The sequence below is a fragment of the Rattus norvegicus genome, chromosome 1 (genome assembly GCF_021556685.1).
Source record: "Rattus norvegicus strain SHRSP/BbbUtx chromosome 1, alternate assembly SHRSP_T2T, whole genome shotgun sequence".
In the NCBI taxonomy this organism is placed as follows: domain Eukaryota; kingdom Metazoa; phylum Chordata; class Mammalia; order Rodentia; family Muridae; genus Rattus; species Rattus norvegicus.
In genome coordinates this window covers 250,569,723-250,581,753 of record NC_141534.1, presented here as the reverse complement: position 1 = coordinate 250,581,753, position 12,031 = coordinate 250,569,723, and the positions used below count along the sequence as shown (strand labels likewise).

Sequence of the window (12,031 nt, the reverse complement as noted above, 5' to 3'; positions counted from 1 at the left end):
GACTTTAAAAAGACTCTTCTGAATACTACATCTTGAATTACCAAGTTGAGACAACCCAAAAGTTCACAAAGGTGTGGGCACAGACTAAAACACTGCAGCAAGGAACTCCAGAATAGAAGATTATAGAATATCAGATAGTCTCTACATATAAAAGGTTCAGGAAGCAGAATCCATGTTACAGAAAAGAAAAGCATCACTGCTAGGTTTTTATCTCAGTTGTGGATAGGATACTGAAAGGTCAACAGAAAGACCACATCAAACACCTAAGAACCCTGGAAAGGACATTGGGAAAAATGGAAAAGCAGCGTCAAAACTGCATAATCAGTAGCTAAAACAAATGACAGGAAATAGAAGGTGCTTTATTTTGCAAAGTTATCCCTTTAATGGATGACATATGGCTAGTCAACTAACTCTTTTCGAATTATTATTCTCTAGAACTGCTTCATACTATGACCTTTAGTGTCAGTTGCCTCTTGGAATTCTGGGAATGGGAGAGGTTACAAAAGCATAACAGAGGCTGAAAGTTGACTAGTAATATTGGACACTAGAAAACTGAACATGTCCCACAGATCCCTGAACCCAAATCCTGTGGGGGCGAAAGTGGGCCCTCAGAGTGTAGACACTCCTGAGAACTCAGAGGAGACAACCACTTTCTGCCCACATTCCTGACCCAAGAGGAAATCACCTAGTGCCATCAGTGACCTCCGGGCAAAGGGACCTAGAAGCAGTCAGGGGCAGGACCCTTCAGGTTTCTGCCTGTTCCCAAGATTGCCTAAACACCGAAGAGTAGAGGTAAGACCATCTTTTTGCTCCAAGCAACCTGCCTGGTAAACTCAGGACACACAAAGGCAGAGGTACTCTGGAACAGTGCACTTCTAGTTTCTGACTGTTCCCAGAACTGAACTGAACCGATGCCACAACTGAAACCCCAGAAGCACAGATAATCCTGAGACCTCAGAACAGACCTCCACTTCTGCACACTTCTGTTCACATACCTGGACTCAGAGGAAACTGCATGGTACTTCTAGATACAAGAATATAGGCACAGTCAGCAGCAGGAACAGAGGTTTCTGCCTGTGCCAGGAACTGAACTTAACAGTTCACACAGTTCACTGCACCCAAATTCCCTAGGTAAGAGAGCAGGGTCCTCAGAAGTGTGGACACTCCTGAGAAATCAGAGGAAACAACTACTTTCTGCCCACATTTCTGACCCAAGAGGAAATTGCCTAGTGCCATCTGTGCCCACTGGGCACAGGAACCTGGGAGCAGTCAGAGGCAGGACCTTTTTGGATTCTGCCTGCATGGAGAGTAGAAAGCCAGTCATGAGGAGCACTTATACAATGGAGAGCAGAGCTCTATGTTCCCAGATCAGGATGAAAGAAAACAGGTCTACAGGAGTGCTGACACACAGGCCAACAGGGAGGTCAAGCCACTGTCAGAGACAGCAAGTCAAGCTAACACCAGGGACAAAATGATGGTGAGAGGCAAGCAAAGGAGATTAAGCAACAGAATCTAAGACTACCAGGCATCTTCAGAGCACAGTACTCCAAACAAAGCAAGTTGTGGATATCCAACCATACCAGAAAAGCAAGACTTAGATTTAAAACTAAATTTTATGATGATAATAAAGAACTTTAAGAAGGACATAAAGAATGCCCTTAAAGAAATGCAGGGCAAGACGAATAATAAGTAGAAGGAATTAAAGAGGAAACACAAAAATACCTTAAAGAATTTCAGGAAAGCACAACCAAACGGGTGAAGGAATTGAACAAACCATCCAGGGTTAAAAAAATGGAAATAAGAACAATAAAAAAGCACAAAGGGAGACATCACTGGAGATAGAAAATCTAGGGAAGAGATCAGGAGTCATAGGTGCAAGCATCACCAATAGAATACAAGAGAGAAAGGAGAGAATCTCAGGGGCAGAAAATACTATAGAAAACATTGGCAAGAAAATCAAAGATAATGTAAAATGCAAAATGTTCCTATCCCAAAACATCCAGGAAATCCAGGACACAATGAAAGCATCAAACCTAAGAATAATAGGTATAGAAGAGAGTGAAGACTCCCAAATTAAAGGGACAGTAAATATCTTCATCAAAATTATAGAAGAAAACATCCCTAACCTAAAGAATGAGATGCCAATAAAAATACCAGAAGCCTACAGAACTCCAAATAGATTGAAACAAAAGAGAAATTTCTCCCATCACATAATATTTAAACACAAAATGCACAAAGCAAAGAAATAATATTAAAAGGAGTAGGGGAAAAAGGTCAAGTAACATATAGAGGCAAACCTATAAGAATTATTTCAGACTTCTCGCCAGAGGCTATGAAAGCAAGAAAATCCTAGGCAGATGTCATACAGACCATAAGAAAACAAAGATGCCATGCTAGGCTAATATATCCAGCAAAACTCTCAATTAATGTAGGTGGAAAAACAAAAGCATTCCATGACAAAAATAGATTTACACAATATCTTTCTATACATCCAGCCCTACAAAAAGATAATAGACATAAAACCCCAATACAAGGAGGAAAACTGCACCCTAGAAAATATAAGAAATTAATCTTGCAATGAAACTGAAATAAGAGAGACACACAAAAATAATTTTTCCTCTAACAACAAAATAACAGGAAGCAACAATCACTATTCCTTAATATCTTGTAACATCAATGGACTCAATTCCCCAACAAAAAGATATAGACTAACAGACAAGACACAGCATTTTGCTACATAAAAGAAATACATCTCAGAGTCAAAGACAGACAATACCTCAGAGTAAGAGGTAAAATTCCAATAAAAATTGTTTGAAGAAATAGGCTGGAATAGCCATTCTAATATCAAATAAAATCAACTTTCAAACAAGAGATATCAAAAAAGTTAAGGAAGGACACTTCAGATTCCTCAATGGAAAAATCCACCAAGATGAACTCTCAATCCTATATATTTATGCTCCAAATTCAAGATTACCTACATCCATAAAAGAAATCACACATTATGCTTCACACAATAATACTAGAAGATTTCAACACACCACTCTCATCAATGGAGGAATCATGGAAACAGAATTAAACAGTGACACAGAGAAACTAACAGAAGTTATTAACCAAATGGAATTAACAGATATTTATAGAACATTTCATCCTAAAAAAAAAAAAAAAAAACGGATATACCACTTTCTCAGCATATCATGGTACCTTCTCCAAAATTGACCATATAATTGGCCACAAAACAGTCTTTAACAAATACAAGAAGGTAGAAATAATCCCATGCATCCTATGAGATCACCATGGACTAAGGCTGGTCTTCAATAACAACAAGACAAGAGAAAGCCCACATGTACGTGGCAGTTGAACAACTCTCCAGTCAATGATAACATGGTCAAGGAAGAGATAAAGAAAGAAATTAAAGACTTCTTAGAATTTAATAAAAATGAAGGCACAACATACCCAAACTTATGAGACACAATGAAAGCACACCAAAAATTCTACGACAAAAAGAAGCAAATACACCCAGGAAGACAGGAAATACTCAAATTCAGGGCTGAAATCAAACAGAAAACAAGGACTATACAAAGAATCAAGAAAACCAGGAGCTGATTCTTTGAGAAAATCAACAAGATAGATAAACCCTTAGCCAGACTAACCAGAAGGCAAAGATAGCATATCAAAATTAACAAAATCAGAAATGTAAAGGGAGACAAAAACAACAGAATTGGAGGAAATCCAAAAAACCATCAGATCCTACTACAAAAGCCTATATTCAACAAAACTGGAAAATTTGACTGAAATGGACAATTTTCTAGACAGATACCAGCTACCAAAGTTAAATTAGGAACAGATAAACTACCTAAATAACCCCCATAACTCCTAAAGAAATAAAAGCAATTATCAAAAGTCTCCCAACCAAAAAGGGACCAGAACCAGATGGGTTCAGTGCACACATCTATTAGACCTCGTAGAAGACCTAATACCAATACTGTCAAAACTATTACAGAAAATAGAAACAGACTGAACACTATCAAATTCTTTCTATGAAGGCACAGTTATATTTATGCCTAAATCACACAAAGACCCAACAAAGAAAGAGAACTTCAGACAATTTTCCTTATGAATATTGACACAAAAATACTCAATAAAATTCTTGCAAAACGAATCCAAGAAAACATCAAAACTATCATTCATCACAATCTAGTAGGCTTCATCTAAGGGATGCAGGGATAGTTCAATATATGGAAATGCATCAACGTAATCCCCCACATAAACAAACTCAAAGATAAAAATCACATGATCATCTCATTAGATGCTGAGAAAGCATTTGTCAAAATTCAACACCCCTTCATGATAAAAGACCTGGGAAGTTCAGGAATTCAAGGAACATCAACGAAATGGGGTCAAAGGGATGAAAAATAGGAAAGAAAGAAGTCAAAATATCACTATTTGCAGATGATATGGTAGTATACTTAAGCTACCTCAAAAGTTCCACCAGAGAACTACTAATCCTGAAAAACAAAGTGGGTAGGTATAACATTAAATCAAACAAATCAGGACCCTTCTTCTACTCAAAGAATAAACAGGCTGAGAAAGAAATTAGGGAATTGACACCCTTCACAATAGTCCCAAATACCATAATACCTCAGAGGGACTCCAACCGAGGAAATGAAAGATCTGTATGAGAAGATCTTCAAGTCTCTGAAGAAAGAAATTGAAGAAGATCTCAGAAGATGGAAGGACCTCCCATGCTCATGGATTTGCAGAATTAGTATAGTAAAAATGGCCCTTTTGACAAAAGCAATCTACAGATTCAATGCAATTCTCATCAAAATTCCAAACCAATTCACAAACACATGTTCCATTATGTTCATAGCAGCCTTATTTATAATAGCCAGAAGCTGGAAAGAACCCAGATGCTGTTAAACAGAAGAATAGATACAGAAAACGTGGTACATCTACACAATGGAGTACTGTTCAGCTATCAAAAACAATGACTTCAAGTAATTCACCCGCCAATGGATTAAACTTGAAAATATCATCCTGAGTGAGGTAACGCAACCAAAAAAAATGCACATTATGTAAGTGGATATTAGCCCAAAAGCTCAAATTATCCAAGATACAATCCACAGGCCATATGAAGCTCAAGAAGAACGGTTACCAAAGTAGGGATATTTCACTCCTTAAAAGGAGGAACAAAAATATTCATAGGAGGGGATATGGAATCAAAGTTTGGTGGCCCATATATATACAGCCACCAAAACTAGAAAAGATTGATGAAGCTAAGAAGTGCATGCTGACAGGAACTGGATATAGATGTCTCCAGAGAGATACAGTAAGTGCATGGCAAATACAGAGGCAAATTCTAGCAGTAAACCTTTGAACTGAGAATAGGTCCCCCGTTGGAAGAATTAGAGAAAGGATTGAAAGAGGTGAAGGGACTTGCAACCCCAGAAGAACAACACTGCTAACCAACTAGAATTTCCAGGGACTAAACCACTACCCAAAGAACATATTCGGATTGACCCATGGCTCCAGCTGCATATTTAGCAGAGAATGCCCTTGTTGGGCACCAGTGGAAGGAGAAGCCCTTGATCCTGCCAAGCCCTTGACCCCCGGTGTAGGGAAATATCATGGGGTGGTGGGGGCTTGCATGAAGGGAGGGAGTGGATGGGGAGGGGAGCACTCTCATAGAAGAAGGGCAGGGGAATACTATTGGGGGCTTATATCTCTGAAACCAGGAAAAGGAATAACATTTGAAATGTAAATTAAAAACCCAGTAAAATAAAAATAAAAAATAGAAGATTGCAGACTAAACAGGAGAATAGACCAAGAGACAAAAGAGTAGGATCAGAGAGTAGAAGAGAAGACTGCTGCTGAGAGTTGTCCCAGGGGAATCTGAACTGTGCCACAGAAGTTACTGCCAAGAGACACTTAGAAGAACCTAAACGCAAAATAACAAAATAAGAAATAAAATAAAATCTACAAGACATCACAGGACATCAGGGGTTTTCATAAGTGGTTACATAGTGATAAGATGCTCTCCAAACAGCAGAAACTGGCACTTGCAGTGTTTTGTAGGCACATAAAATACCACCATAAAATAAAAGAAACAGGGTTATTGCCCTGAGGTACCAATTAAACATCCTGATCTGACTTTCTGAATTATAATCTTACAAGAATACAAATTTAAAGGACACAGATGTGACAAAATAGTCATTCAAGAGAAATCAAATTACAGCAAAATCAAAGACATTAAACACTTGGATAGTAAGTACTGCTATACAATTACAGGAGTGAAGAAATCATGGTGGTGGACTAGCAAAAGAAAGTTAAGATCAGTGGAGCAGAATCGATGTGCACAAACAACCCCAAAAATCTATTGTCAACACATTTATACAGAGTCTGAAGAAAATTCAGTTGAGAAATGTCTTTTGCACAAACTGTATGGTGCGAACACAGTCCATGCTACCAGGATAAGCAACAGATACCACTCTTCAATCACTTCTGGTGAATATTAACTTGAGGTTATACTCAAAGTCTTGCTCTTTGATACACTAACTCTTCCCACAACATGCCTTTTCATATACCATTCAGTCGTTCAGAAATTAGCTTCTATACCTATCATTATAAAATAAACAATATAGCTAGATAAAGTTTAATCCGCTAGACATGCAGGAAATCTAGCCACACAATATGTGCATTTATGGTGCCAATATGCATACTTCCATGACAGTTGGTTGCTTTTTACTTGATTAGAATTTTTTTCATTTTATTGTTATTCTACCTATCTACATTGCAAATGTTATCCCCCTTCTCTGTTTCCCCTCCATAAGCCACATATCCACTCCTCCCACCTCCCTTCTTCCATAAGGGTCCTCCTCCACCTGCCCACCTACTCCTGCCTCAGCACCCTAGCATTCCATCACCAAGAATCATCAGGACTCTAGAGGGCCAAGAGGTTACCCTCCCAGTGATGCCAGATAAATCAATCAATCTTCTGCTACATATCTGGAGTCATAGGTACCCCCTGTATACTCTTTGGTTGGTGTTTTAGTCCTTGGGAACTCTTAGTGGGGTTGTTTGGTTGATATTCTTGTTGTTCTTATAAGGTTGCAAACCCCTTCAGCTCCTATAGTCCTTGCCCTAACTTCTCCATTTGGGTCCCTATGTGTAGTCTAATATTTGACTGTATACATCTGCATCTGTATTTGTCTGGTTCTTGTAGAGCCTCTCAGGGGACAGCTATAACAGGCTTCTCTCAGGAAACACTTCTTGGCATCAGCAATAGTGTCTGGGTTTGGTGTCAGCCGATGGGATGGATCCCTAGGTAGGGCAGTCTCTGGATGGCCTTTCCTTCAGTTTCTGCTCCACCCTTTGTCCCTTCATTTCCTTTTGACAGGAGGAATTCTGGATTAATATTTTTGAGGTGGGTGGGTGGTCCCATCCCTCAACCTGGGGCCATACTTATCCACTGGATATGGTCTCTATAGGTTCTATCTCCCCTTTGTTGGGTATTTTGCCTAATGTCCTACCTGTAGGGTCCTGGAAACCTCTTGTGTCCCTGGCATCTGGGACTTTCAAGTGGCTACTCCCCAGTTCCCCCTCCCCCATTTCTACACATTTACCTTCAAATTTTGATTCTTTGTACTTCTTCCCAATCTCCTCCCTTATCTGAACTGCCCTCACTTTCCCCTCACCCTCCTCTCTCCCTCCCAGATACCTGTCTCCCTCTACTTCCCAGAGATTATTCTCTTCCCCTACTGAGTAGGACTGTAGCATCCACACTTTTTTTTACATTTTTCTAATCTTATCTGCCCTTTGGCTTGTTTTCTCCACAACTACAGTGGAGTTAATGTGCTCTGATTAACAAATTCCCTTAATATCACAAGTATCTGCATGCTACATTCTAACATATAACATATACAGAAATCTTTTTCAAAGTATACTGACGTCAAACATCTCTGACAAACGTTTCAATGTTCAACAAACCAGAAAATGTTTGAAAAATAAAATAATCTTATATTAACATTTTACCTGTTTTTGTTTAATCAGGTAATAATCAACAAAATCACGAGGGTTTGTAACATCCAATGATTCCTGGTGTTCTTCTATTTTCTTCAACAAATAGCTTTTCATATAATTAATATTTTTTGCTATTTTGTGATGAGTTCCAGGAAAATAGTCAACGAGTGAAGGAAAACTATTGCAGACCTATAAAACCAGACCAATAATTTATTTTGTTAATATGTGTTGCTTTAATTTTATTTATGTGTGCGTGTATGTGTGTGAATATGTGTATGTATTTGTGTACCTGTGTGTCATTGTTTGTGCTTGTGTATCTGTGTGTGTCTATACATACACATGCAAGTGTATGATATATGGATGGGTGCCTTTGAAGGCCAGATGTATTAGAGCCTCTGAAACTAGTGGTTGTGAACCACCTGGCATGAGTACTGAAGATTGGACTCAGATCCTTTGGAAGGTAACACACAACCTTAAGCACTGATGCATCTATTCAGTCCCTGACTATAGGCATAATATATTGTGTACTCTGTAAAATGTATCCTTCTATCACTCAAATGCTGATGACCCTATCCTACTCTCTTGTTTCAATCTGAGACAGCATTATACTGCTTATGTTAAGCAACTCTTGTATGAGGTTTGTGTAAACAAGGTTCATCATTTATTCTCTGACTTGTCCATAAAAGCTGGAAATAACTAGGCAATAGAAAGTATAGGGCAGGACTTTTACCAGCCAGGGGATAAGGAAGAGAAAGGAAGAGAGGATTCAGCATGAGGAAGGGATCTAGACAGACATAAAAAGCAATATACATTTGGATTCCAGATAGTCAAACCAATCCAAAAATTCAAATGGTTGGGGATTTTGCTGGTAGACAGACATATTTGATTAGAGAATTAGAATATAATTTTAATGCTAGATATTATGTTTTAACTTGGAAACTGTCTTGATCTATCTGTGTCATTGTTGGGGAACTAGCTAAGATAAAGAAAAGCACCCTCTGTGCTAATTTACTACACAGATACAAAATGATATTCATTATACATTTGCCAAAGAATCCTTTTCAATGGATAGATTTGAAGAAATGCACATATCTAAAATATATACAATGTCCAGCATGGGTTTATGAATGCAGACATGAATAAAAATGTTGTCTAACATAAAGAAATGTATTTCATTTCAGGCACGGAATAATGTAATGCCCTCTGAGTATAGAAAGAATTGGGTGAAAAATTCCTGACCAATTGATCAAAGATCATAAGTTTCCACATTATTGAGTTTGAAATATGATATGTTAATTATTGCCATTTATAGTATTCAGATGGTAGCAGAAGGGAAGTGTTAAGTGACTTGATTTACAGAACAAAAGGTATATTTAACTTCCTAAAACCAGTCTCAGCAAAGAGTGAATATTCAGAAGTGGTTGGGGTTCCTAAGAGCCTTGAATGCAAATGTACATCATACCACTTACAAGATTCTCTATGACCACAAAGTTATTATGCAGAATTCAGGAGATGCTAATTCGAGCTATGACAACCATGTAAGGACATTTGTGGTCTACACAGCATTGAACTATTCATATTCTATTTCTACCTGTCACCTCATCACTAGGATTGTGGCTCAAAAATCAAAGCATTGAAAATAAACATGCTTTCAAGGCAGATTTCATTGCCACTGATATTCTTTCTCCTTACGAGAATATTGATTCTAAACTAAGGTATTTCTGTCCAGAAATATGATGAGCATTGCTTAGTAGTTTAAAGACAACAAGAATGTTGCATTGAATAATGTCCTGTGATTTATTGGGCACACTTTAAGTGTATTAAATGTTGTGCTTTATACCAACAGTTCTCTGTCCATTCATGGGAAGATCAATGAATATTCTTTACATAATACATTGGTCAGAACCAAGGTGTCTTATCACATCACTTTTTGGGAAATATTGAATTAGATCTGTGCCAGTAAAGTATCATTTGTGTTCTCACAAGGTAAAAAAATATTGACATCACCTGCATCCATGGGGAGCTCATAATCTTGAGATTCTCATTCACTTTTTCCATGAACGTAAGCATTTCCTTATCTTTATAATCAAAATGACTCTGGAAAGTAATGGAGCAGATGACATTGCATGGAGCACAGTTCAGGATCAAGGAGGGGTCACAGGGTGAGCCTGAAGATTTAGAAAAAATTAGAAAAATACCATTAAAATAGACAAATAAGACACGTTGTTTCTGTTAAAAGGTAAATATTCTTTAGGAGTTTTAAATCATATCTTGCCTACAATTTTCCTAGTAGCTAAGAATTTATTATATATAAAATTCACATATCTCTTTGATCTTAAACCTGAGGTGATTTTTCTGGGGAGAAGCAAAATTTATAGGTTTGTAAATATTTTCCAATATCATCAAATTTCTGTGCTGATATAGTGCTTACAATTTTGCATCATATTGAGGTATATGATCTTACAGGTTTAAAACTCTTAAGGAACATCTATTATACCAATTCAACAGTTTTAACTCTCTTCTGTACTGAAAGGAAACAAAAACGTTATAATAAAATTTTCATGTATTCAGAGATTCAGAGCAGAATTTTATCTTACTTCACTGCCTATAGGCTATTTGATACTCAGAAGGAAATAGAAAAGTGTATACCTGGAAGTTGTGTATCCACAATCAATAAATCAAAAAAGCAACTATTGATCCAAAAAAGGAGGAGAGGACCACACTACAGGTGGTTTCCGTATGAGAGGAAAAACCATGATGAGAACTGCTCCTTGCTATACAAGAAGATGGTGCAACTCCAAGAACAGCCAGTTCTCTGTGGATTTGTTGATATGACTAAATTAAATATAAAATTTTACCGTACATATTCTAGGAGGGGAAAAAACATGAAAGAATTGATAGAGACTTCTATATTCATTTTGTCACCTGAAAGCAATATATTTTGCTGAGTGCCATGTCTTGCATTCACAATTTTGTACCATAGGCCAAAGTTTCAGGGTGCTTAGGGCAAAGATTAAGAAATTTCACAAAGGAACTCAACAACACAAGGTGCTAGAAGATAAGACAGTCCATAGGTAGACATTTTTAGCTAATGGTACCCAAGTTATGGAAAAGAGAAGTGTCAGTACTAGGTCTTTATCTCAGCTGTAGACATGATTCTGAGAGATAAACAGAAAGGATCGCATATAGATACCCGAGAACCCTCAGAAAGACATTGGAAAGAATGGAGAATTGGTTTCAAAACTGCATAGTTAGGGGGATCACCAGACACACTTTCCTTACTTCTGTGACCACCAAGCATGCTAGTGGTGCACTCCTATATTTGTAGGTAAGCATTTATATAAAGAAACTAAAAATAAACACAAATATTTAAGTAACAATTCTGGAGAAGGAAGGAATAGGAAAAACTGAAATAGAATTTCCAGAAAGGTGATGGTATGTGAGCATGTTCAAAGCACATGGTACACTACAATAAGGGTCTTTATGAAACCCTCACTATATATACTATTAGTATTGATCTTTTTTACAAGAGAACTAAATAACAAGCATGTTCAATCACACTCTACACAAAATGTCTGGGGGAAAACGAGATTTATACTTTTGTAAACATTTTCAAAAATCATCATCATCAAATTTCTGTGTAAATATAATGCTTAAAATTATGCATCACATTGATGTCAATAATCTTACAGGTTCAAAATTCATAAGAAAATTCTTTTTTTAGTTCTGTGAATACATCACAGAAGCATTGTGTTGTGTTGTGTGTGTGTGTCTGTGTGTGTGTTGTGTTGTGTGTGTGTGTGTGTGTGTGTGTGTGTTTATACTTAGGGAGATCTGGAGAGCATGTCATATGTCATGGAGCTACCTTATATAGTTGCTGGGAACCCATTGCTGCTCCTCTGGAGAAACATACTCTCCTAGGTGATAAGCCGTCTCTCAGGGAAGTTTCTTCTGATGTCCTTTCTATAGAGAATTTTTTTGATCAAATGATCAGTAGTCTTTATTTTCCAGG

At 37.5% G+C, this 12,031-nt stretch overlaps 1 protein-coding gene across 2 annotated transcripts in view; it reads right to left on the bottom strand.

The window, feature by feature from the left end:
- Positions 1-12,031, bottom strand: part of LOC120098584 (cytochrome P450 2C7-like) — a 63,103-nt gene that overhangs the window by 27,450 nt on the left and 23,622 nt on the right. For both annotated transcript variants that reach the window (XM_087609388.1, XM_087609390.1), the window contains exons 4-5: positions 10,027-10,187; positions 8,032-8,208 (exon numbers count right to left, since the gene is read on the bottom strand). In XM_087609388.1, the coding sequence (XP_087465514.1) occupies positions 8,032-8,208; positions 10,027-10,187 (338 nt within the window). The remainder of the gene's footprint in view (positions 1-8,031; positions 8,209-10,026; positions 10,188-12,031) is intronic.